General features: G+C 37.6%; 2 protein-coding genes across 8 annotated transcripts in view; both read right to left on the reverse strand.

Annotated features, from left to right (window-relative positions):
• LOC114147236 (ATP-dependent 6-phosphofructokinase, platelet type-like) overlaps positions 1-12,363 on the reverse strand; it is a 29,217-nt gene extending 16,854 nt beyond the window's left edge. For 2 of the 4 annotated variants that reach the window (XM_028021848.1, XM_028021849.1), the window contains exons 1-7: positions 12,103-12,360; positions 6,248-6,321; positions 4,167-4,244; positions 2,323-2,512; positions 2,078-2,243; positions 1,943-1,987; positions 1,602-1,710 (exon numbers count right to left, since the gene is read on the reverse strand). In XM_028021848.1, the coding sequence (XP_027877649.1) occupies positions 1,602-1,710; positions 1,943-1,987; positions 2,078-2,243; positions 2,323-2,512; positions 4,167-4,244; positions 6,248-6,321; positions 12,103-12,211 (771 nt within the window). In that variant the 5' untranslated portion in view covers positions 12,212-12,360. Of the gene's footprint in view, positions 1-1,601; positions 1,711-1,942; positions 1,988-2,077; positions 2,244-2,322; positions 2,513-4,166; positions 4,245-6,247; positions 6,322-12,102 lie in introns of all 4 variants that reach the window. The other 2 variants (XM_028021850.1, XM_028021851.1) reach the window with 2 other exon arrangements.
• Positions 12,364-14,993: 2,630 nt separating this feature from the next.
• The window catches only part of LOC114146583 (nuclear receptor coactivator 2-like), a 54,318-nt gene continuing 41,580 nt past the window's right edge, over positions 14,994-27,731 (reverse strand). For 3 of the 4 annotated variants that reach the window (XM_028020801.1, XM_028020799.1, XM_028020800.1), the window contains 12 exons: positions 27,098-27,317; positions 26,781-26,981; positions 26,475-26,654; positions 26,280-26,388; positions 26,036-26,198; positions 24,933-25,253; positions 22,982-23,059; positions 21,656-22,091; positions 20,430-20,667; positions 20,204-20,348; positions 19,924-19,998; positions 14,994-19,509 (listed from right to left, as the gene is read on the reverse strand). In XM_028020801.1, the coding sequence (XP_027876602.1) occupies positions 19,498-19,509; positions 19,924-19,998; positions 20,204-20,348; positions 20,430-20,667; positions 21,656-22,091; positions 22,982-23,059; positions 24,933-25,253; positions 26,036-26,198; positions 26,280-26,388; positions 26,475-26,654; positions 26,781-26,981; positions 27,098-27,317 (2,178 nt within the window). In that variant the 3' untranslated portion in view covers positions 14,994-19,497. The remainder of the gene's footprint in view (positions 19,510-19,923; positions 19,999-20,203; positions 20,349-20,429; positions 20,668-21,655; positions 22,092-22,981; positions 23,060-24,932; positions 25,254-26,035; positions 26,199-26,279; positions 26,389-26,474; positions 26,655-26,780; positions 26,982-27,097; positions 27,318-27,731) is intronic. The other variant, XM_028020802.1, reaches the window with a different exon arrangement.

The raw sequence follows: 27,731 nt of genomic DNA on the forward strand, positions 1-27,731 counted from the left end.
TGTTCAAACCGCCCAGTTTTAATTTACAAGTCCTATAACAATAGATGTTACAATGAAAAATTCTTGATGAAAGAAACATTTCATGATATCTTCTTGAGACTATGCTATCTCAGAGTTGACCTGCTTTTTAATTTCTAGCCAAGGTTGGATTTAATTGCTCCCTTGTCTATGTTTAGAGCAATGACTGATTCCTTAAATGAAAATATATTCTCAAAAAGTAATTTTGATCCCATTACAGCTGTCTTCCTAAAGTGACTAATATTCTACCTAAAACTGGACTGAACAATGTGAACTCTAATGCGACTAGCTCAAGTTGATATGAAATGTATTAGATATTTGTACAAATAACTCATCCCTCTGTATTTTTATTACTGTGGTTCATTTTGTTTCTAAAATATTTTTAACACTTTTGGGACTTTTGTTTGACAGTCTGCAATAAAACAATCGCTACAGAGTACCGAAACAGGAGCTTAGCAATATTCTAGTTTTTCGTGGGCAGCTCAGTGGGGAAGCTGCTTTTTACTTCTAGTGCAAACATCAGGTGTAGTTCACAGGGCCAGAGTTTGAGTCCAAGCACTATTTTACGTTGAAGTTTATGGTTAGTGCAGCTTTTTGACTTATGGCTTCATAAGCACAACTGCCATCGATTTGCGTTTTCATTCTCCTTCTTGCAACATCATTATTTGACACAGATATCGACATGACTGCCGAGATATGGAGCTTTACACCTGTTTGAATCACTGACCAGTGGGTCATGTACTGTTCACATTAAAGTGACTAAAATACTCTGTGGTACAGACAAGAACATCTTAGACTTCTAATGACCTATAATACCTGTGAATATCATTCACAGGTTGTGGGTTTGAATCTCTCTGTAGCAGCAGTGTTATTGAGCTTTCCTAAACATTAGGACATTTTTAATGATAGGACAGAGGATTGACTTCTTATTACAAGCAATGATCTCACACAGCCTTTATTTAGCTCACATTCCTCAGGGAACTATTAAGTTTGAATTTATGATCAGGATTGCTTGTTCTTTGTTTGTTAGACTTGAAGCCTCGGAGATCTTGTAAAATCTACACTCCTTCACTCAGACATACGGAGGAGGTCCAAAATTCTCATCTTGATGTCTGGAAGGATTTTTCCATGATATCACACAATAGAGCAGAATGGTTTAGGTGTTACCTTTAAAAACATCTGTAAGTTTACCTCATTGTTCCTTAAAAGCTATGAATTAACCAGAATCGTACAAAACCATGACTTCATCATATAGGCAACCTTAGTGCATGTAATCTTCTAACTTTAAAGAAATTGTGGGGGGGTTTTATAAACAGTATGTAAATAAATGGTTCCAACTGTGACTGTGTTACAGACCACAAAATGACCAATTGAACTGAACTGATTGTGTTTGAGAAAGACATCATGGTATGATTTCATAAGTAAACTATTAACAGATACTGTAAGTCCATGCCATTCATTTTCTTATTGCTGACTGACTGTGTGCCCCAAAGAGTGGTGATAAAGAAAACCTCCAGGAGTTTTATGCATTTGTAATGAAAACATCTTCTAAGATGATTGGTCTTTTAAAAAATAAAGGTTACCTCAGACAGTTTCTGACACATGTTGTCTTCCCAGCCATCCTCAGGAGGCATCTCTGGAATAAAAACCCAATCTGCTCCACATGCGAGGGCACTGACTAAGGCAAGGTATCTAAACACACACATAGATGTCCAAATTATTTTGATGTAAGATGGACTTTAGCCTGAAATGCATTTAGTAAAAACATAGGCAGCCAAATTGGCACCATAACATCATATATCTTAGAACAACCTTGATAAAGAAAAAGATAAGCTTCCAAAACTTGCAACATGTTTTTAAGAGTTTGCATTTAGTATCTTTTTCAGTAATGTATAATTCATACATGCATCTTTAATTCATTTACCCGCAGTGTCTGCCCATGACTTCCAGCACAAATGTCCTCTGGTGACTGGAAAACAAAGAAAACAAACAGTTCTATCAATTTATGGAGTTACTCATATCTTCTGGTCTTTTTGCAACTATGAAGGGATATAATCACCTCCCAGCTGTAGTCATGATAGCATCCACCACCTCAATGATCCGATGCAAGGCTGAGTCAGTGCCAATGGTCATGTCTGTGCCACAGAAGTCGTTGTCGATAGAGCCAACCATACCGACAATGTGAAGATGAGAATGACTTCTGGCTGCCTCTTCATCTATGAGCCCTGCACACAGAGAAAGGACAAAGAGTTCAGGTATGTAAAGCTGAAACACAGAAATTCTGAGTTTAAGATGAACAATCACCTTGCTGTATGAGTTCATTCAAAAGGCCACTCCACTCTTCTCTGAACAGGTTGGCTCCGGTCAAGCTGCCGTCGCCACCAATCACACACAGGTAAGTGATGCCCCTCTGAACGAGGTTGTGAGCAGCTTTTAGTCTGCCCTCATGGGAGCGAAACTCTTTACAACGAGCACTGCCGATGACAGTGCCACCCTAGAGACAGAGACAATCATAGCAATTACTCTAAATATGATTCAGTAGTTCTGACACACTTATGACACTGAAACACTAAGTTTCTGGACAACTGTGATTTTTTGCTTTTGCAAAGGCTAGTGTGCAATCTTTGGGATTGGAAACATTTTGGGTTGGAAAAAGGACTTAATCATGAATTCTATGGTGCAATACATGGGATTCTTATAATGAGTTCTTTCCATAAACTACCGTAGTTGGTACTTTAAAAAGTAGTTGTACATAAAGATGGATTAACATTGTGCAAAGGTCAATTGCAGAACCACCTTTTAGCAAAAAAACATCTTTCAAAAAACCCACACAACAAAGTGTTTGAAAAGGAAAGAGTATTAATTACATGGATAACATGAACTTGACCTAAAACTTCCTTTTGCTATACTATTAGAGCTGTGATCCAATAGTTTGACCATTTGCAAGTGCCAATGAAATCATAAACAGTTTGCATTGCTGGTTTTCCCTTATATTCTGCTATATCATAATTGTTTGACCATCTACAAGTCACATTACAAAGAAAAACAATCAGATATTCAAAGTGTCAACTAGATAGATACAGTATTTCTTCAAGACATTGGAATACAAACAGGATGAAGCCCATGCAAAACATGACAGAAGGCTCTGTGGTGCAACGGATAGCACATTGGACTTCTAGACAGACTGACGTTATTCAAAGGTTGTAGGTTTGAGTCCCACTAGAGTCGCTGCTTGCTTTTTTTATATATAAATGCTTTTTGCATTTATAAAAAAGGAAAGCCATTCTATATTAGACGGATTATGGTGAAAAACCGCAATAGTATTTAACTACTATAGAAGTTGTACTTAGCTGAAAACCTGTTTTAAAATCTACTCTGCTGCATTTTCCTTGTATTCTGCCATATTATAATTGTTTGACCATTTACAAGTAGCAATGAAAAGACAAACCTTAAGTTACATTACATATTTGAGATCTTTTTTGAATAATTTCAGATATCTGCTGGTGTGATTGGATAAGTCATGTTTTTCTATTTCAAAGACTTGAAAAATAAGGTCAGTTGTGATTTTAGATCCAGATTTTTACAGGAAAAATAAACTTTGCATAATCAGAGACTTACTAAAAAAACATTTATTGCAGTATTTAAGCAAGATTATTTCAGAAATATTTGCCTAATAGGCAATTTAAACATTTAATTAAGACTAACAATTTCTATGTACATTTTTCTTCCTTTTGAGTGTCCATGTAGAAAGAAAATCAACTTCCTTCACATTCATTCCTCAATAGTATCTTAGTTACCAAGATGCTGCGTTCAAGGATCTGAGGTGAATCTGAGACAAAGGAGGAAACGCTTAGAAATCTCAGCATTAATTAATGATTTAAAGAGACACTTGACATAAACTTAAAGTAATATAATTTTTTTTTTTTAATTTAATTGTATTTATTCAGACACTGCCAGTATGACGTTACAGTTGAGACACACAATGTGAAACTTCCTCCAGATAATAAGGTCCACAACCACAGCCTGCTTTTCATGCAAATAACATTTGTACCACAGTTTATGACACATGAGAGTACCATGATTTACAGCAGAATAAGGGAACATGAAGAGCAAAGTGAGCAGAAACGTAAACAGCAGGTTGTGCTCACCACTTGCAGAACGCTGGAGACACTTTCCCACGTCGCCTCTTTGATGTAGTCTCCACCGTCTACCATCCCCTGATACCCCTGAGAGGAAAAAACAACAAAAAGGCAAGAAATCATTCATTTCTTATTTTAAAAAGAAAATCCAAATTTTAAAGCAATAAGCAGCATTTAAAGACAAACCCTGCTTTAAGACGTTTTTGGGGCTTAATATGCTCGTATAGTTACAAAGATGACAAAAAGTGCATTTATTATTATACAAGAGAACATTTGACTGTATAAAACAATTTCAAGACTATTTTTCTTTAATCAGTAACATTATTGTAAAATTTATTTTTCATCAATTGAATAGAATACTAATCCTATGGCCTGTATTGTAAAAAGAGAAAACAAAGTGACTTAATCCATACACTGTAGAAATCATTGTTGAGATTTCACTGTTTCCATAGACACACCAAAGGCTTAAAAATCACCAGGAGACATCCAGAGTAAAAGTGAAGCATCTTTACTAACAGCTCAGTGGTTTCACCTGGTTGATGGGAAACAAAATGTGATCAGTGAAGGATGAATCATGCCTCTGGTAATTTAACTCCTCACCGTCACCAGGTTGGCTCTACCTGGAGCCGTTTTTGTTTGTTCTAAAACAGTCAGACAACTGGATTATTGTTAATTCAATTTCCCTGTAGTAATCTGCTTTCACACCTGCAGTTTAATGTATGCTTTATGTTTCACATGGTTAACCCGGACTCACCGCACAGTTTAGCTGAAGTTAAGTAAATGTTGCACAAAAGCAATTTAATTCTTCCTGTGGAACCATCATTGCAAATGTTTTTTTGAAAATTATGCAACATAATACATGTAAACACACTTTGAAAATGGCTTGATATCAATACATGAATCAGAATCCTATTTATACATGATTTATTCTAATATTGTCTGCAATTAATTGTGAGTAACCCATGTATTATCAACTGCTCTGTCATCAAATTTAACACATTAGAAGATGGAGCTAAATAACATGCAAGCTTCATAAAACATAATGCCACACCTGTCAGGCTGACTGTGGGTTATAAACATATGCAAAACATATAGAGGGATCAGATGCCTTTCTGGTGACCCTATAGCCAAAAAAAAAAAATAGAATATAGACTGAAAGATATTCAAAAACACCACTTAAAGACAAAAGTGTAAGAGTGTTTCATTCAAAGGAGGGAAAATATTATTTGGTTATTTGTTTCAATGCAATAAACATCTGAATTTAAGAATGTAACAACAAACCACTTCTAAAATAACCTCTGACCATATTTCTGCAAGTTAGAAATCATCCATTTACTCACTTTATAATCATGTTACTTCAAGCTCTTAAATAAAACCTGGTTTCCAAAAAATGGAAATAGTGTTTCCAGTTTGCAAAGGGGCATATTATAAAACCAACCTTAATCTTTGAAATACAAATCATTGCTCTCTAAAATGATTTAATAAAATGTTGAGTACAAAAAACTGAATCTAGCCAGTCTACCAAACACATTAAAATGACTCTTTATATTGACAAAATTGTGCAGGTTGTGTGAATGTTGGCCTATTTTTGTCTTATACCTCAAAGTATTTAAAATAAGAATATGTCAAAATAAAAGAAATGGAATTAAAAAAACATTCAAATGAGAGCTTCTATCAGTGTTTGATCTACTTTAATATAATGTTTTATGTTTTATTCATTTGTTGTTGCTTGTGCCATTTAAATCATCATATTTTTGAGCCTGATGTGAAATAATAACTGTAAATGTTTAGATGTTATTACTTATATTAATGTTCCCCAACACAGCTCAGTTATATATTAATTATTTTATAGCACGTTTTAGTGTATAAAAGCTAAAATAAAAGTGAATTAGTGCTCAGGAATAAAATGTAATGTTACGTTTAAAATGTTTTCAGGCCAGACTGGGGAAGTCAGCTTGCCTCATGCTGGTCCCTGATTCCCAGTGATAGCCCAGTACAGAGGAGCTGTCAGCACAGATTTAGTGAGCAGCTGAGAGTGGCAGATACTGCAGACTCTCCATGGTCATGTCTGGACTCTGAGTCATTCTCACCTCGTGAATAAAGTAGACTTTGGCTCCCACATAAATCCCCATTCGGACCACAGCCCGGACAGCTCCATTCATGCCTGGGAACAAAGAGAAAATCAGAGGCTTTTCAAGCATTTTCAGAAAGTTTATTATTACTACAGACATAAAATTAGTGCTATATGACAAACAGTAAGCTCATGTGTCACAAATGAGTCTCATGCTTGTGTTTCCCTAAACAACCAAGAGAGACTGTATCCAGAAGGTACTTTATTTAACATATTAACTTGCTTATATTCAAGAGCTAAAAGTTCTTTAAAGGCACTCTGGTTCAAACACACTGCATAAATAAAGTCCCATAACTCCATAACTCTCTTGATTTAAGAAGAGCTGGAGTGTGGTGAAAAAATCTTCACACTTCTGAAGATATATATAGAACATTCTATAACCACAAACCTCAGTGAGCTGTGAGGTTTTATCTGATAAAGCCTCATACTGACACATGACCAGGAAGGCCAGATCTGGGAATGCGCATCTTTGCAGCTCCTCCGGCGTTACCATACACTCTTTAACTCCTTCCCTGATTAACTCTTTCCATGACCTGTCAAGTTTAGGTTTATAGATCTCCTTCTGTATTCTACTATTTTCATATGTTGGATTGAACAGTAACCTGTGAGTTGTTTCAAGCTTAGAAGATTATTCTAAAAGCTGATCTCGCACTGCTCTCTAACTTTATTCTTGATCTATTTAGTGTTTTTCTCAGTCTTAATGGGATAATTTATTTGTTCCCCACAACTATGTGCTAATTCTGTTGGTCTACATCATAAAATCTCTGTTTCACACTTGGTTGTAATGTGACAAAATGTGAAAAAGCTGAAAGCACTGAATGAAAAACTGTCGAAAAAGTTTAATGAATTTTGTCTGCAACACATATTCATTTTAAATTAACTTTTACAGATTTTCATAATGTCAATCCTGTCATCATAATAACCATGTAGTGAAAATCTGACGCCGTCATGGCCTCGCTGACCTATCTATCGAGTGACCTCAGTGACCTGCTGCATAAACAGGGAGGGGCAAGTTGAAGGCTGGGGGAAAGGAGGTCAAAACAGAGTGAAGCTGAGACAGAGAGAGAGCCGGAGAGCCGGATAGTCGGAGAGCCGGAGAGCCCAGAGGACGTTGTGCCAAATCAGAAGAAAAGTCTGTCAGAGCACTTAGTGCAATTAGACATGAGACAGGCTTTAAATCTCAGACTAAGTCTGGGATCACAGAGCTACTGCTGATTTACATTAACAGGTTGATCATTACACACCAGCTTGTTTATGTGTTAGTTGATAGATGGTCTTTTTCTGAGGTAAATGTGGATTGAAGACAGGATTTTAGGTTTACATTGTTCCTCAGACTCAGAGACGAAGGTGATGAGTCTTGCAATCCAAAGGTTGTGGGTTTGATTCCAGCTTTCTCTTGCCACATATAGATTTGTGTTAAAAGCAACTCAGGCTTTTAGCCCTGAGTTTCCTACCAATCTGTGTATTGGTATCTGCTGGGTGAATGTGGGTCTGGTGCAAACGGTTTTTGTTGGTCATTATGACTGGAAAAATACAACATAAACTGGGGGGTTTTTCCAACACAAAAGAATAAAAACATGTATTTTAATAATAAAAAAGTGTAATTTATAATCACGTATTAATGTGTTTTGTTGATTAAAAAGCACTTTTTTAATGCAGTTGTACAATTTACAATGTTTAATTTAAGTACGTTTATTTAGTGAGGAAAACGTAAGATGTTAAAAATAATAATTCTCATGGCCCTAAGCTCTGTAGTCCAGTGGAGTATTTCCTGTGCTGCTGCTAAATGTTGCTGTGACCCTTTGACCTTACAGTATTCTGTGGTGAAGTGACTGCAGAACATGTTGTTCATACTATTAAAAGAGGATAATTTAATGTTAACTTTGGACAAAACGTTTGGCTCTTTCCTCCTTAATGTCCCGGATCCTCAGCAGGCGGCGGCGTGCTACTAAAGTGAAACAACAACAAAGCGCGTTGACGTCACAGATCACAGAGTTTAATCTCATACAAAGCAATCAACAACAAAACTGCAGAGGAACAGAGATATGCATTTTTCTCATAAAAATAAAGACAGACAAGGGGAAGACAGACAAACACAAAACAAAGACAAACAAAAGGCAAAGACGCGTCTTTGGAGAGAGCCGATGTAAAAAAAGGCAAAATGGTGGCCGCTCTCTGTATTTTTTCTCCTGACACGTAATCTTATAGCAAGGAGGTGTTTTTCTATTTAATTTATGCACTCAAGGCGTTCCTCCTGTTGACCAACTGGAAACTCCCTTAAGCACTCAGAGAAACTTGGAACTCCCCCTGATCTACGCAAAGATCAAAGGACCATCTGTCTTCTGGCGAGACAAAGATCAAAGGACCATCTGTCTTCTGGCGAGACAAAGAGCGCCTCGTGCTCTGACCCCCCGTGGCTCCCACGGTCATTCTGAGTACAGAACGATCCTGAGATAAGACCTCACAGATACCTGTGAAATCTAAAGTCCCTCTGCCCTGCCGGGAATGCTAATTTTATGGCCTCCTATGGCCAGGCCTCACAGTGGGGAGGCTCCTGCCTGTCTGAATGCCTGCTCATCTGCTCAATCCCAAATGCTCAACAGAAAACTGTTCCAAATAAGAGTGCTGAATATACCTTTTACACATGTCGTAAGATTAACTGTATTAAGCACTAAAAATAATCATTTTTCCTTAACAATACACAACGTTCAGCTGCACAGAGCATTCCCCATAGCACCGTATGACGTTTATCTCAGTGCACAATAACAGACTTCCTGTAGCCAACCATATATTTCCTGGGAGACTGAATGTTTTGTTTGGTATTATACTTTTTAGACAGATAATGCAATTATTTATAAAAAAAATAAAAATAAAAAAAACTACTTTTTTTTTTTACTTCTTGTACATATGTGACTCCTGTTGATGTTTCTTGGTTTGATTTTTTCCCTTGTTTTTTGGAGGCGTTTTCTACATTGTCTTATCTTGATAGCTTTTCTTCCTGTTTCATTTGTAAAGCATGTTCCTTGAATAACTTCTGACCTTTGACATCTGGTCATTGTTTACTAACTGTCACATACGTCTTGTTAATCCATCACTTCCTGGATGCCCGTACCTGGCATCCTTTGGTTCACCATCAGGTGTTTTTGTGAGACAGATGGAAAATCTAGCAAATCGTGAAAATGCAGTTAGGTTATCACCTCCCATCATCAATCATCAACACGTCCTGGTGAAAACATGACACATCTGATCCTGATTGAGCCGCGACACAGCGGTTACAGCAGCTGCTGCTAGCTCAGACACCAAACCAGACTTCAAACCGAAAGATGCAGAGCATTTTATAAAAGCGGGATATGACTAACGTGTTCATTTATTTATAATTATTCAGATACATTAGAAATAATCCTTTTCAAGGCTTTTTGTGGCATTTTATGAAGATGTGTATGTATTTAAAATATCTTAATTTTCTTTCTTTTTTATTTAATTTATAATCAAATCAGATTCACAACTGAACATTGGTCACATGATTATGTTTTGTTATAAATTATTTAATTAATTCTGGTCATTTGTTTTAAATAACCTAACCTTAAACGTCCTCTTCAAGTCTTCTGCAGCTTATAAGTTTTCAAAGGACAAAAATACAAAAACAAACTGACTTTGTGAGTCTGTTTTTCTATCCACGTGCTTCAGAAGCCCTGTCTGCCTCTCTTTAACCTTGGTTTATGTACCTGTTAATCATAAGATCTTTTTTTTATTATTGTTTATTTATTTATTTATTTATATTTTTACCAGGATAAAAACCCATAGAGAATAATAAGGGAGTCCTGGTCAAGATGCAGTAACAAATACAACATCCCTTACATCTTAATGATGTCCGTCCCGAAGCGTACAGTGTCCCATGATATTTGATTTAGATGGATTATAATCATGCATAAAGCTTGTGCATGGAGAGCATTTATACAGTAACATCCAGACTACAAACATTACCTCTCCAGTAGTATTTGCTCAGGGCTTCAGATGCAGACAGACATCAGACAGAGCTCATTGAGCTCCCAGATGAGTTCAATGAGTCTGACGCTGCATCACTTTCACACTGGCTGCCCAGTTTTAAAGGTGCAGTTATAATTAAATCTCAGCTGCTGCCACAAGGAGCCTGTCCAAAATACAAAGACTGTCCACGATGCACAGCAGGGGCTCTGACAACTGAGAAAGAGCATCTCCCTCCACTCTCACTGCAGCCTATAGGAACACGGTGTTGTGTAACAGCCAACAATAGCACTGGTTTAACTGGTGCATGTGTGTGTCCTACATGGCAAAGTACAACATGTTCTATGCATATGGAGAGCAGATCAGTAAAAACACACTCTAATGAGGTTAAAGGTGCATTCTGTGCAGGCTGCAGGGATGCAGTTCGATCATTGATTACATAAAAATCATCCAAAAGTTGCCTTTTAATGGCAATCATTATTATACTGCTTTAAGCGCAACTTTTTTATGTATTACACACGTTATTTTTGCTCTACGAATTCAGAATTCAGTCTTTCCATCACACCATCATTTCTGTAAATACTCGCTGCTCCTCACGTAGTCGGCTTGACCTTCAGTGACAGCGGACGTTAAGTCACTGAAGGTCACCGGAAGTAGATTCCGAACTCTTTCTAAATAAAAAGGCAAACTCTAACAGCGACACTGAGCCGTTTTAATCTGAAAAGCTGCACCGGATGTAGATAGTTTTATTCAGATAAATTGATGTTGGTTCAGTCGTGACTCAGCTTCCGTGATGCGGGAGGATTTATTTCTGAGGCAAAAAAAAACAACAAAAAAAAAACAGCTGACAGGAAGTCCAAACCACAACACTTTACAGCTGGTAAATGAAATAAGGCGCACTTTCAGAGCTTTTATATAAATAAGAAATATATATGACTAATACATATTCTAAATCCATAACCCAAAAAATCTACATAAAACTCTTCAGAAATAAGTTGGAGTGTAGTTAAATCTCGTCATGTGGGGTTGCGTTGCTGGAGCTGCTGCACCGACTCGTGGAAATTGTAGATAATTAAGGCTCTGAAATGCCGATCAGGTTGGGTAACAACGCCATGCCCCCTGGGGGGTGCGCGCGCGAGCCTGCGCCATCTGTGCATACATACATGGCGCAGGTGACGTTTCATATTTAGAACACCTCGCATTAAAGAGATACGACTTGATCAGTCACCTGTTGATACTGTACCCGCTTCTGAATGTATGCACGAGCCTTGAGTCACGCGCTGGAGGTGTTTCCAGCAGACTGAGAGTCTTTATTAAAACTTGTAACATTTCCCTCTGCAGAGAATGCTGCAGCATCCCCGCAGGAAGCAGAGACACCGCGGGGTGAGCGCAGGCTGTTGCGTAACAGTCCGGGAGACTCCAGAGCACACACTTAAATCCCTAGCAGAAAAATATTTGATATATAAAATATGAAAATGTATTAGGAGGAACTTCTTTCTCCTTCACTTGTTGTTGCGACGCGCTGATATCAAAGCACACGCTGTTCCTGCTCCCCGGGCAATGCGCAATTTGGGAAGCTTAGCCAGGTACATCCTTTATCGGACAGATGCCTGTCTGTAGTGTTTTTCAAATTAGAAATAACCAACTGATACACTAAAATCAACATAAAATACGGATGAATTATTAGGCTTTTATACTTGAATGTTTCCAGACGGTTTAGACAGAAAGTGCCCTGACAGGCTGCGTTATGAGCGGAGTTAGATTCAGCTCTCTGACCCTGCGCTGATCCTGACTCCAGCTCGCTCTTACAGCCCAACTTGACTCTGTTACCTTGAGCATCTCCGCCGCTGGTCAGCACGGCGATGCATTTCCCAGCTCCAGAAAGATTCTCGAAAAATTTCCGGGTGTCCTGCCGCTTCGGTCCCGTCGCTCCGGCCATCTCTCAGTCTGCCCGGGGTCTCTGCGCGGCTGTCGGTGAAGTTCAGCTGAACTCCTCAGGAGGCCCACGGGAGGGTAACACTGGGGGTATCTGTGGCAGAAGAGAGGCTGGCAGTTGAAGGGCCGCAGCGGGTACCGCCCCCCTCCTCCTCCACCTCTCCTCCAAAGATCCTACAATAGGACAGATTACTGCCTCCTTTCCTTACAAGGATGAGGATTTTCCACCGCATCTCTGTGGAAAAGTAAGAGACAGAGGAAAAACAGCAACATGTAAAAATAAAAATAAAAAATGTTTTTTTGTTGTTGAGATGCAACGATTTTGTTCTTTGCGCTTTAAAAACAGACGATATAAAGTAACTTTCCTGTAACTCTACTTATGCGCTTCTTGCGCGTTTCCCCGTTTCCTCAGGATAATCCTTCATGTAAATTTCAAGTGGCTCAAACAGGATTCAGAACCACAATCAGCTGAAACAGGATCTCAGAATGAAGAAGTGGCTGTTTTTGTTTGCTAACGTATTTTGCGTATCTGTTATCTCCACTGTCACTGCCGGTCTTATTTTTTTTTTATTTTCTACATTGATACATTCTTTGAAAATGTTTCTATTTTATTCATGTCATCTTAAGACATAAATAAAGCATGTCTGATGAAACATGTTTTATTGTGGTTTTGTTCTCATACTTTTGATGTTGAAGTTGAGGGATTTAATTTTCCTTCTCAAAGATTGACTGAACATTTGTTTTCTTTGCCATCTGTTTCTAATTTTTAAAAAGGTTATGTTACTATGAAAGCTTCTGTGTTTCTGATCTATTTTAAAATTCTAGATGTTTTTGGAAACGCAAGTTTAATCTCTGCCCACAGAGGGCGCTGTTTTTCTGACTTCAAGGTGAACTTCCCACCAAATTTTTGTGATTTTGTGAGTTACTCTATCATAGAAAGCTATATAATAACCAGCTACAACAAATGCATTCATCTCCAAACCCCTGCAAGAGACTACAAAATGGCATAGCTTTACAAAGTGGTAGGAGACATATCACTTAAGCTTTACATGCTGGAAGATTAAAAAGTTATCAAAATGACACCATTTCTGAAATTAATTCAACAAGTTGAACAACCTTTAATAATGACCTTTAAGAAAAACCCAGAGTACCATCTACTTTGCAAATAGTTAACTGTCTAGTCAGGCAGACCATGTGGCAGAGCAAAACTTTTTTGCTTTTACAAATGATGTATTTAAGATGTCCTGAAGTTACTATATTTTGCTTTTCAGTAATGTTAAAAATAGAAGTTTTGGTGTTCATAATCACAGTTCCACTTTTGAATTTGTTTCAGTACAAATTCACACAAACCAGTAAAAGTAATTGCAAATGTGGTAATTAAAACATCTGATCATTTATGACAAGGACCAAAAGAGATAAAAACATAAAAAGAAACATAAATATTAAAAATATATATATCAGTGTCAATTCCTCAAATACATCAGTTACATAACTGCTAAAATATAACATTTTGCTACCACCCTTCTGCTAATTTGAATTTAATTTCTGATTTCAGTTGTGGAAAAGGAAGGAGAGTGGTAGGTCTTCATTTTTTTATCTGCCTTTGGTTATCACTATCTGCAATAGAGAGCAAAGCCGAAGTCGGAAAGCCTCTGACGCAGGTATCCACTTGACTGGCGGCTGAACGCACCAATCAGCTCCGAGGTCTCTTCCAGGACGGGAAGTGACCTCCCATTCCAACTTCATAACCAGGAAGTCCTTCACTATCAGCCTCAATTCACAACTTTCATCACAATCCAAACACTGGAAGCACAAGGGGATTGTTACGGCACGGAGAGCTGACTGGATATCTGGATGCAGTTATGTAACTGCTGCAAAAGGAGCTGATTGCAGACACAATAGTCTCAGATATACTACTCAATACTTGCCATGCAGTGACCTTGAACATGTCTGGTTCCAGTATTACAATGTCAGACTGAAATGACCATGTTGGCTTTGTGTGTCTGTGTTGGCGGCACACTATCTCTCTGACTGCCGGTACGACGTGTTCCCTCACACCAGTGACACCAAATCAACCAGTTTCGTCATTTTTTCTTTTTACTCATTGGATTGTGTGAAGATGGAAACCTGGGAGCTTTGGATTGAAAGGGCCACGCTGAGGACACTGGATATTTGGCTGCTTTCAAAATTCTACTTGCAGCACAAAAAGATGTCTTGTGATATAACTGCTTCTCCTCACTTCTTCAATTTTCATTCCAAGATCCAAAATGAGGAACTGCTTAAGTTATTTACCTCTAGAATTTGGGTGCCAAGCCTTCATATTTGTAACAACTTTAGTGATGCACATTTAAAATAAAAATTCAAAATAATTTTGAACCTACACTCTGACCTTTCCCAGATGCTGATATTTTTGGAAATTACTAACTTTTGGATCTCAGTGAAAATGAGAAACAAGTTTCTTTAAACACAGAGCTTACGTTTGGTTTGATCAGAGGGAAAATGAATTTAAATAGATGAAATTGTAGAGTTTCTTAACTGAAACACTCCAGTTTTGAAATGCAACTGGAGTGCAAATAAAAACGTTTTGAAATAGGAAAACCAAATTAAGTGTGTTAATGTTATTCCTAATATAACACCAAGCAGTGAAAAAAGAAAAACATTTTCACTTTCTGTCACAACATGGATTTTAACACAAGTAGAACGGCGCCACCTGCTGGTGGATAATGGAAATTGCTTTCTAGTTGTAAGACAATGTATTTATGGAGGCAATGAAACTCAGGGGCAAATCAGGTCAATAAAAATAGTTTATTTACAGTGGCATCAATCAGAAATCAACCAGCAGCATTGGCAGAAGCAACATCAGAGTCGACAGTTTGCATAAAGTTGGTGAACAACTGGTGGGTAAAACCTCACACTAAATGAACAGTTTAAACTGGACTGTGCAGCTGCTGAGGCGTTTCAGTTCAACTTCACAGCAGAGACAATACTTCAAATAAGATTTTTAAAAATACCAAATTTGAACATCAACACTCTGTAGCTGACTTATTATTTAGATTTACAGCATTTAATATCTTACAGTGGCCTCAGTCAAAAGGAGTTTGCAGCACATTGTGGTGCCTAACAAGAAAAACAAAAAAATCCCACTGGAAATCTGCTTCATTTGCTTTACTGTGCTGTTAGTAATGTAGACCATGATCCTGAGACTAAGGAGTGGAGTGGAACATTTTAATCAAATCTAACAAAATTTACTTATGTTAAAGTTTTAATGTAAATATTTACAAATCAGAAGAAGAAAAACAGGACATTTCTGACTATTTAGTTCTTTGCTGTTTGAAACAGCTTGAATTTTGGTTTGATTTCCTTGAAGTGAATCTACAAATGTTTTAATTTTCATTACTAAGTAAATCTCTTGCAAATCAACAGGAATATAAAATCAAGTTGGCAGTTTAAGCCAGATGATATCTGTGAAGCGGTCCAACCGTGAGATAAAGTGGTCAAAATCATCTAAACATAGCAAGTGCTTGAACTGATGGAAATATTTTTAGCAGGTTCAAATATGTTTTGGGGACTGGCTATGGCTGTTTTCCCAAAATGATTATTATTTTTGTTTTTTATTTTTTTACAGCAGGAAACAGAGATTTGAAAAAAGTCAAATTTTATATATACTCACTCTTCTCAATTTTTAAAACATCCTTTAAGGTTTAAAGTTTTGAAAAAATACATTAAATCTGTTGGTATAAGTAGAAAAACCTTGATGTTATGGAGTCTAAAATCAAGTCAAGTATATTTAAGTAGACTCAGCAGATAACTCAATGAATATCTGACTATAATGTTATCATAATTCATGGCCCACTGTAGTTTAATTAGCTTAAATAGCCATGTCAAGGAGGGAAAAAAATAATAAAGTAAATTATCCTTTAAAACCAAAATCTTGTACTAATCAGGGAGTATTTCAGTACATGCAAACAATGTGATGAGAAACAGCTGGATTTGCTAGCATAACAGATCTTAAGAGGTTTATCACAACTTGTAAAGTCTCATTTTTTGTGAGAAAACCTAATATTCCTGCTTATAAACTGCATAAAGTGGAGCATCACCAAGTCAGCAGAGTTTGACACACCAGATACTCTGTAAAACCAAACAACTACACACCAAACAAAACAAAAAAATCACAAAGCTAAGGCATTACTCTATGCATATTTACATAAAATACAGTTGTATGCAATTGATAAAAATATACAAAATTATCCAGTATGTATTCTTGTCTCAGTTTAAATCAAGACAAACAGTTTACCTTCATATAAGACATCTGGAAAAAATGTACACGAATGTTCATCTTCACCGTAATCTCACTGAGTGTTTCAGAGATTCAGAACATTTCTATGGCCTACATTTAATCTCTGAGGTTTTTTATGTTATAATATGAGGATAAAGAACAAAGTAATAATAATTGTTGTACCAACAGGGAGACAAAACTAAATTCCAACTTTCTTTACAGTGTTCCAGTTTTCATTTCCCAGTTTTCCTCATGCTACAGAATGTTAAGCAGGGAATTCAAGAAAAACATGTTGAATTTAAACAATTTCATTCACAATTAAAAGCTTATTATGAAAAAGCACCTAATGAATAGCACCGAAACTAGCTGAGCTATTCACGAAACGTTCCCGACTTTCAGTTTGAATTGTAGAGGCTCTTAGTCAAATAGTTTGAGGGAAAAGTAAAATAAGTAAGTAAAACTTAAGTAAATTCTGAATCTTTAATGATTTATCTTCATTAAACAAGTATCTAAAGTAAGTATAAACAAAAAGTTAAAAAGATAAAATACAAAAACGTGTAAATCTGCTTTTAGAGTTAGATTATTCTAAACTAGAAAAGTCACACTACAAAGGAGTTTTGTTGCTTATTATGGGTAAAGGAGATCTAATTGCAAGTACAATTAAATTAAAGAAAAAATATAACATAGTTTTACTGCTACATGCTAGTAATTAGCTTGCTAACATTGTTGTCATGCCCTCCAGTGGCAGTTGAACACTAAAGATTTAAGATTCAATTTAAAATTAAAAGTTTGAAAGGATAAACAAAAAAAAAGGTGTCGCATCATCTACATTGGCATATTTAAAATAGCATATTATGCAGCAAATTTAACTGATTATGTGGAACATCGAGTTCCATCAGATCTTTGAAGGATGAATGTTACTTTTGGTTTGAATAGTGTGGGATTTACAGTGTTCAGCTGCAGAAATGTTACTTTAATCACAGTCTGTGTGTGATTTTTCTGTATTTAGGGATAATCTGGGAATAAAAGTTTTCATACACTGAATTTCTAACAAACTATATATGGCAATCAGTTTCACTTTCAGCTTCAAACATGCAACATCGGGAAGCTAATGAATCTTCATCAGCACAGACAAAGCATTTGCATAGTATTACATGAGATAAGTAATGTTGTCAATGATTTGTTCCATTATTTGAGTAGCAATGACAATCCTGGTAGTGATGTGTATGTATGAAATAGACGCAATGTGAGAGCTAATAATGCAGAGTTTTGACATGTAAAAAAACATCAGTATTCAAGATTATCTATGTGAAAACTGTTAAATGCATAGAAAAGCAATGATGATGGAGCATTATTTATCTAAAGCAGTGTTCCTTAGCTGCTACTCTCTTCCACATGGAGGATACACTGTACTGGGGCACAAAACAAAAATAACTACAACATGTAAAAGCTATTCCTCACTGAGGGATTGGACACAAATTTTTAAAAAAGTGTGGAGTTTTGTTGGTTGCACATGCATTTAAGTCACAATGACAGAAAAATAATTACTATACGTGGGCAAATTTGGTCAAAATGCAACAACAGTCAGAATAAAATGCAAGTTGTGACATTGTTCACCGCTACATGCTAACAATTAGCATATTAACAGTGCTATTTAGCTAAAGACTAGCACTCCCCATTACAGAACAACTGAGGCTTTTGTCATTTGTTTGTTTTGAGCTTCATAATAATACATCCACCAGGAAGTTTGTTTGAATCAAAAGAGACAATGTGCTTAATTTAACCTATGGCATATTTCTACTCTCTATCAATCATTTATGAAAATCCAAACTGCTGCTTCATGATACCACTTAAGGAAAAGGGGTGATAAAGATCTATGTACACTATTTATACACATTCACCTTTATTTGAAAAGTCATTAAATAGGGGATACATGTCCTATGTACTACAGCAGTTCAAATATATATTACTTTTAAAATTAACATCAATGAGTACCATTTCAAAAGATCTACAAGATATAATTGATTTTCTTCCATACAAATAATCTAAAACATTTTTAAAACTATAAATAACTGTAAAATCTTTCATATAGTTTTCCTTTTACGTTCAGTCGGGCTCTAAAATAGAACCAGGAGTTAAAAAAAAAATCTAAAGATTCATTTCATACATCTCTGCAGTGTGAAATTGTGACAGTTTGAGTTTCACATACATACACACACACTAACACACACATAGTAGTCAAGCAGAAACATTTCACCTCAGAGACTAAAGGATCAAACCTGGGAAAACTGTACCACCTCCTTACAGCAAACACCCACTGTAAGCAGCTCGTCTATAGAGGCATACACCCTGTGTGTCATTAAACTGACTACCTAAAAGCTTTTGTAGACACAGTTTATGTGCTGGTTTTACAGCAGCAATTCATGGAGTCAAATATATTCAGCAAGAAAATATACATATATTTTTTTAAAAGATGCCACAAACCACATTCTGGAGACAAAAAGCTCCTTTTTGGGCTAATTCAGCCCCAAAAGGCCATTGGATGTTTTTGTTTATTGGTTGAATAAGTGCCACCTAACTTTCTTCATCATAAAGTTAGGTGATATCTGTTCAGTTGCGTGTTCAGTTCAGTAAATTACAATGGAGTCTCTTCATACTGTTGCAGAAAAAATGGAAGCTAAATGGAATATTGAAACCCAGAGATAATGACTAAAATGTGTTCCTGAACACAGAATCAGAAATATATTCTGTTGTAATGACTGTCCTACAGTTGTGTTTGCTGCCAGAGTGGTTCAGGTGACAGTTTTCATGGTATTTCAAACTGTGTTTGATTTAATGAAGAACTGGAACTGGACCAGTCTGAGTGAAGTTCAGAAGTTTTTACATTTTGTGTTTTGTCCTCTGAGATGAATGTAAGTATTTCCTTTAAAATCTTCACACTTCTCTGTGAGTTCAGTGAGTGTCTGTTTTAGCTGGGGCCCGTGTGTCATACCGTGTCCCAACTGAGGCCGTGGTCAGCAAAAATTCTACAAAAAACACAGAATCACACAGTGGAGAAAGATTAGTTACTGAATAATTAGAAATGCTATAAGAGTAATGCATTTTTAAAATATTTATTTAACTTTTTTTAATAGCATATTGCTAAGTAAAGGGAAAGTTTTACTTACTAAGCACAAAGATTACAAAGTACAATGTTCTTATTACAAGATGACAATTTGTACCAAAAAATATTGTAGCAATATTTGAATGTCCCTCAAATATTGCTTCAATAAATTTCCACGGCAGCTTTAACATTGCAGGAGTTTCATTTGTTTTTTTTATTTTGGAAATAATAAAAGGGAAACTTTGAGGGACACTTCTGTAAAAGAGCTCTTTTGTTTAGTACAATGTCTGTGTGTATTTTTTTTAGATTAAGAAAAGAATTGGAAAATAATACTCACAGAATTGACGTTGCTCTCTTGGGTCAACATATCGATTCCTCCAAACTGTTCCAGCATCAGGCTGCTGTCGCCCACCTGCACCAACAGTGACACAAACAAACCAAGTTATATCTCCTCAGTTACTTATATGTAAAAAAACAACACAGGGTTCATACACAAGTCAAAAATCAACACTTTTCCAGACTCAAATCCCCAGAGTTTTCATGGCTGGATAGATTTCATGCCCAACAAACTGCTGAAATATCGAAGCTTTTTAAATGTGAAACAGTGATTTTGTCACCTGTTCGTTCATGGAACCCATTTGTCCCGCCACTGAATTCATGTTGCTGCTGCTGGCCATGGTGACTCCCAGGTTCATGTTGCTGCTGCTGTACATTCCACTGGATTGTGTCGAGTACTGAGACTGGGACTGCTGGGAGTACACACTGAGAGGAGCACAGAAAAGTGACGCAGAGCTTTAAGAAAGCTTGACTGTGATGTCGTTGACCCGGAGAAGCTGCTGCTACCTGTTGCTGGTGGGAATGTTTGCAGGCTGCGACCACCCGTTTAGGTCGGCGCTCGTCTGGTAGCTTGGCGGTCCGCCCTGGTTCGGAGCCTGGGGTTGGGTTTGCGTTTGGCCCTGGTTCTGCTGCAGCATGGGGCTCTGACCCTGCACCATCCTGGGGGACAGCAGGGGGCTCTGCGGCGTGCCAGCCCCACATGGAAAGCATGACGCTGGGTCCTGGTGTTGCTGCTGACTCATTCCTACAAAAGCAGAAAACATAAGATGCAGGTGAGCTCAAGTTCAACATTAAAGCAACATATAAAAATACATTTTCAGTTCCTGATTTATAGAAATTACATAAATTGGAATATCTGACCAAAATACACAAAAGATTGTGACTGATTTAAATCGCTAGCATCCAAAGAGCAGATATATAACAAAGTCACGTTTATTTATATAAAATGCTTTACATCATAAAAACTTCATACAGTCATCAATTATGAAAGAAGCAATAAACATTACATGTTGTCAAATATCATCAAAATCATGAAGCAAATGCACAACATATATGTTGATTAATGTTTCCATCTAATCAGGTGGGTTTTCAGTTCATATTTAAAAGAACTCGGTGTTTCGGCTGTTTTGCAGTTTTCTGGAAGTTTGTTCCAGATTTGTGGTCCGTAGAAGCTGAAAGCTGCTTCTCCATGTTTGGTTCTGGTTCTGGGGATGCAGAGCGGACCAGAACCAGAAGACCTGAGAGGTCTTGAAGGTTGCTATGACAACAGCACATCTTTAATGTATTGTGATGCTAAGCCTTTCATAGATTTATAAACTATCAGGAATGTTTTAAAAGTCTATTCTCTGAGCTCCAGGGAGCTCCAGAAGGACTTTAGGACTTCTGTGAGGTGCTCTATCTTCCACGTTTTAGTCAGAACGCCAGCAGCAGCGTTCTGGATCAGCTGCAGCTGGAGGATGATTTTTTAACATTTTTTTTTAGGCAGACCTGTAAGGACACTTGAAGTAATCAATGTGACTAAAGATTATTAATTTTCTATGCCTGGAAATGTTCTTCCAGCGATAAAACACTGGTATTACATGACTCTGAAGGTTAAGGTCAGAGTTCGTCACTATACCCAGATTTCAGCCTGATCTCTAGTTTCTAGCTGCAGTAACTGAAGCTGTTTGACTCTAGATCACCACCACCAACTGAAACAACATCCTCCATAAAGCACATCATTAATCCAATACCTGAATTGCTGAACTGGAAGGCACTGTGCTGTGATGGTGGGCTCATTGCGCCGCTGTATTGCCCGCCTACATTTCCCATCATGCCCTGGCTTGCCAGGAGATGACTCGGGGAGAGAGGGGAGGAGAAGGGGCTGGAGGAGCCGGGATGAGAAGGAGGAGGAGATGACAGTCCTGTACCGTAACCGGAGGCCGGGTAGGGGAACCGCTGCATGCTGCCCTGTGGCACCCGGGTGTTGGCACCCCCCATGGGCATCGGTGAGGGAGCAGCACCCCCGCTGGGCATGTTGGGCGGCAGGTTGATGCCCTGAGTCCGCATCATCATGGCACGCTGCTGATGCGCGTGGTGCTGCTGCTGCTGCTGCTGTTGCCGCTGACGCAAGTGGTTGCTGAGGTACTCGCGCTGACGCTGCGCCAGCATGTGGGCGTTGACAGGTCCCTGATGGAGCAAACACAGCCGGGTCATTTCTGGCAGTACCATGAAACAGGAAGAGGACATAGTCTGCTAGAAAACACTGCACAGGAAGTTCACTGCAAAAACACTAAATCTTACCAAGTATTTTTGGTCTAGTAAAGCAAGTACAACCCTAACTTACAAGTAACTTTTCAACCAGATATAGGAACTAGATTTTAGTCAGCAATTCTTTTATTTTGATGGAAATATACGAGTTCCACTGGCAGATTATTTCACTTGTAACACTGCAAAAATATTGTTATAAATGAAATAATCTGCCAGTGGAACTAATACTTTTTCATCATCAATAAGTAATTATAGATTTAAAACAAACTCCTATTTCTTCAGGAAAGTTACTAGTAAGTTAGTTTTGTCTTATTTCTGAGTGTACTGAGATATTTGCAGTGTTTACATTGTACAAGGCTGCACCATCAAAACACACTGACTTTTTTACATTTTGTCACCATAAAAAATGTACAAGTTATGTGAAAAAGCAACAAAAAGCAGTGCATTACTGTTAAAAAGTTTGGCTGATGGCTGGCATTCTTTTTACAAATAAAAATCTGAAAAGTTTGGTTTGTATTTCTATTCAGCCCAATCAATGTTTTATAAAACATGTGATAACAATTGTTGGAGGAAAGGAGTAATTGGGAACATCAATTTTTAAGTCTCGTCACAAATTATTTGTTGGATTTAGGTTTAGATTTTGACTGGAAAACTCTAACAAATGCATATTCCTTGATCTAAACCATTTCACTGGACCATTAATGTCCATGGCTGTACCACAACTACATGTGGAAATGTTTAAGAAATAAAAAGAAAAGAAAAGTCACAGGGGAGCAGATGGTTAAGGTTTATGTATGCAAGCAGCTGACCTGGGTCGACACATTAGATCTTAGAGGTAGATTCATATTTCCAACTCCACCCATCTGGTTCATCACTGGCTGACGGTTCTACAGCAGACACAAAACCCAAAGCTTTAACAGAACCAAGACTTCATCAGACTCCTCTGTGTGAAGGGCAGAAACGTTCTACCATAGCAGTCATAGACCTCAAATGATGAAAAAATGAAGCCCATCAAATGTTGATAACATAAATCTTCCTGTATGTTAAAATCATACAGGAAGATTTTTCCACTTGACCAAAAGCTAACGGGGATTTTTTGTTTTGGCTAGAAACAAGCTGTCAAAATTCTGCTTATGATTATCATCTTACAATTTGGGTAACAATTATTTCAGTCACGATGATCAATAAATCAATTTAATATGCTCCAAATGTATCTATATATTTTTTTGTCTATTAAAATAGTAATAAAAAAGTAAATGACTCTGTCTTTTGTCATAATCATACCAAGAGTGACGGTACGTGTTTTTCTTCAACTTTCCACCAGGTGGCAGCTTGTACCAATGTCACATACAGTATGAACCTGAGTTAAACAGTAGTGAAGAGTCTTTCGTCAAAGACTCGGGTTCGTGAGTTATACAGTAATAAAAAGGCCAGATTGTGAATAATAAGTATGTATGGAGTTTGTGCAGGAGTTTGTTTATTGCAAAGTGTTTCAGGGACACTGTGCTGATTAAACAGGAAAGGTGAAACGTTTTTTGTTGTTTGTTTGTTTTTGTTTTTTTGCTGCAGTTTAAACCCAGCGAACCCCAACGACCTGCCTGTTTGCTTCAGTCAATCTTCTTTACTTAGAAAAATGGTTGCAGTTTCAGAATGAAGTTGAACATTCTGCAATGACATGGTTTCAGATTAAATGGCAGCGAAGATAAGCACTGGATTAAAAAGAGAAAACAATTCAGACTGGATTTTTAAAACAGTATTTGGTGTATAGAAGCAATAAATTAAATGACTAATAACTGCAGTAAAACATATAAATCTTCCCTTTTGAAATACTGAAAACAAAAATAAGAACAAAATGCCTTTTTTAAAAAAATTACATTTAACTCTGATTCCAATTACACTCCAGCATGTTATGTGGCTGAGATTAGTCATATTACACCACCACAGACCAGATCATTTTGTATCACGTTTACTTCTCAACCTTCGGATTTGCTCATTTAGCCACCAGTTAACATCGTGTGTGATGCATTCCAGAGTGTGATTACATTTTTTTGTAATAATCAATCAAAATTAGTAAAGTCCCAGCAATAGTTTCTGCATATTAAGTTATGCGCCTTTGTATACCAGACTGTGTTCAGCATGGAACCACAAAGTGAGATCCAGAGTAACAGTGTTCAGCACTGGTTTTCCTAATTGTACCAAATATCGGGCCACTTTACAGTGGTTACAATAATTTAAATTAATTACATCTAAAACGTAATTAAAATGTTAACATATAAATAGCACCCCCATCCACTATTTTGTTTTACATGTTTTCAATGTTTGTCTTTACTTGCATATTGTAGAAAACATATTTATAGATATTCACATGTCTGCTGCATTCAATTTTAATCTAAAATAACAGTAGTATTAATATTCAGCAGTTCCCTTTAGGATGCTTAAGATGACCTCATAGTTAAACATTAAAAACTACAATGTTTTCCTGCCATGCGGACATTTTTAAAATTAGTCAAATCCATAAATTACAAATTTTACTTAATTTAAAGCTAAAATATCAAAAAATTGCTTTTACACATATAATTTAAAAACAAATGTTTTAAATGCCAAAGCAGAAATATTTTGTACTAATCTGCCCACATTAAAAAAAAAAAAAAAATATATATATATATATATATATATATATATATATATATATATATATATATATATATATATATATAGGCTGCTTTTATCAGACACTTCAAAACTAAAGGCGCCGCCTACCAGCTGGGCCTGGAGTCTGTGCTGTAGCTGGAGCCTCAGGTTGTTGGGCTGCGGCGGTACCATTGGATTGGGACCACTAGGTCTCATGCCAGGGGCCCGGGGTACTGGGGAGCCCGGCATTCTCATCATGGGCGGGTAGCCTGCCGGGGCCATCCTTTGAGGCCCCATTTGGCCCCCCATGGATGGGGCAGGGTACAAGCCATCAGGGGGCATGCCGCCATAACTGGGCTGCCCTCCATACTGCTGACTGTAGAGGGGAGGTTTCAGGCTGGAGGGAGAGTCCGACGGACCCAGGTACTGGTCCTGGTCTGAAAGAGGACCCTGCAGGGGGAGATGGAGGAGTTTTTTGTTTTTGTTGTACAACACCTGGAAAAAGTACCAACATAGTTTGAGCTTTTCAAAATTTTGTGGCAACAAAGACCAATTTTATTAGGACTTTACGTCACAGACAAACACAAACTGATGTGAAATTGTGAAGCAGATGAAAAAGTTTAGACAGAAACCTTTTAGACTTTATTGATCTTATTGTGCTGTTTGATAACTAAGATCAGTTGGAATGTGTGTATGTTTGAAATTAAATTATATTTTGTAAAGTGCCTCAAGATGATATTTACTGTGAATTATGAATAAAACTCAATTGAATTGAAAAATTATGCACAATTTGAATACAAATCCACAGTTATAAAAAAAATTAAATTGTTGTTATTAGTTAAAAAATTGAAACTACTGGAAAACCACCGGTCTCTCCCTGTCCACTTCTCAGTTATGCACCGCTGTGTTTTGAAAATCCAAGAAAAATGTTAAACAAAAACACTGAAATTCATGATTGTAATGATTAAAAACAAAGATTTAAAGAGCATTTGTACTGCTGTATGGAAGTATAGTATCCAAAGTTTGTTTATTTTAATGAAGAATGGTATAAATTCAAAAACATTTCATTTTATTGTTGGTTTATTCTCAATACGGGTGAAGTTTATTTGTCAAGAACAATACATAAACAATAATACATACTAAATCATGTAGCTCCAGAAATACATTCAGGATTTCTGGCTGTACCTAATAAGAAGGCACTGTCTCTTTAAGGCAAACTGGACCAAGCTCACCTGTCCAGCCAGAGTGGGTATTCCCAGCATCTTATCTATCTCCTCCAGACCCTCATAGTCCTTCAGCACCGAACACAGCTGGTTCAGCAGAGCACCTTCATCCGTCTGTCCTTCAGAACCACAGCAACTAATCCCGTCCTCCTGACGGACGCCATACGGTGGCCTGCAAGGCAACTTCTCATCAGACTAAACAAACCCAAAACTGGTTCTTCCTTTATGCTTTAAGCTGGACTGAATGTCAAACCTGCTTTGGTTTCCATAGTGATCCATCATCATCATTCGGTCTGGCCATGGAGCCGTCTGATTGGGCAGAACCTGCTGCTGGTGGTAGGGCGGAGTTGCCATGTCTAACTCTAAAGTGGCAAACAAAGGAAAAATATCAACGTCTGCACAAACTGGATGCCAGTTTGGGAGTGTCTGATTGGTTGATTCTTCCCACCATTGCCCATCATCTGCATGCTGACCAAAGCTCTGGAGACATTTGGACCAGTGCTTCTTGGGGGGAGTGCAGAATTCATGTTGGGTACCATTCGACCCACTCCATGGGCCATCATGGGTCCTGCACTGCCCCCTGTTGGAGCATGGGGACCCCAGGCCTGCTGCATGGAGCTTCGAAGGCCTGCAGAAAGAAAGAAGATTCATATGATATCATTTAATTTTTCACAATTAAGAGACACATTTTCCACTTTCCCAAAGCTTTGGGGAAGACAAAGTGTTTAGAAATTCACTGACTGTTCAGTCTGACCTGTGTTGGTTACTGCTGCCTGGTTCATGCTGGTGTGGGTTCCCATCATACCTTGCTGCTGCAAGGAATATGGCCCATTGTTTCTGTGCTGAGGAGGGAAAGGCCTGGTGGGGCTGGAGCCCATACTGCTGTCCAGAGACATGCTCCTGCCTGGAGGAGCCCCCTGACCGGCCTGGCCTGGCCTGACACCGTTAAAGCTCGCTGCAATGACAAAATGTTTTCATTCCTATTAAAATTTTGGTAGAAGTGATTAGATTTAATCCATCTGGTTTATTTTAAAGACCTGCACATATTGAAACATCCTGCTAAAGACGTACCTGCGGCTCCAATGGGAGGGAAGGCTCTGTGCTGGCTGGGGGAGCTGCTGCTGCTGGTGTCGTTCATCTGCAGGATGTCACTGATGATGGTCTGTTTGTCCACAGAGGAGCCAGCTGGCACAGCTGATGAAGAGGATGAAGAGGATGGAGGCTGACTGGGAAACAGCTGCTGCTGGCTGCTGTTTTGCAGGTCCTCCAGCAGGTCCTCCAGCTCAGATGCCTGGAAGCAGCCACAATTATAAGAGTCATTTATTACAGAAATTTATTTCTATGACATCCTCTCATATTCAAGACATTAATGAAAATCCTGCTAAGCAAATTTTGTAATCAATCAAAATTGATTTGCACAACTAAACTGCAGAACATTGCCTTTTATCAGAAAAATTCACATTTTCACTGAGTCTTTTACAAGTATAAGTTTGGTTTTAATAAGATTTTAAACTAAAACTACTTCAGGAGATCACCTGCAGAACCACCACAAAAATCTTTATATTCTAAAAGATTTTCTTATTTTAAAAAAAAAGTATTGATGTAACAATTGGGCCTCCTGATTTTAAAATGCCTCTCCTTTAAAAAGTGTTTGACTTAAGTTCAGATTGTTTTATTACATTTAATCTAACATCATTTTATCATA

This window comes from Xiphophorus couchianus, chromosome 6 (assembly GCF_001444195.1).
Source record: "Xiphophorus couchianus chromosome 6, X_couchianus-1.0, whole genome shotgun sequence".
Lineage (NCBI taxonomy): Eukaryota > Metazoa > Chordata > Actinopteri > Cyprinodontiformes > Poeciliidae > Xiphophorus > Xiphophorus couchianus.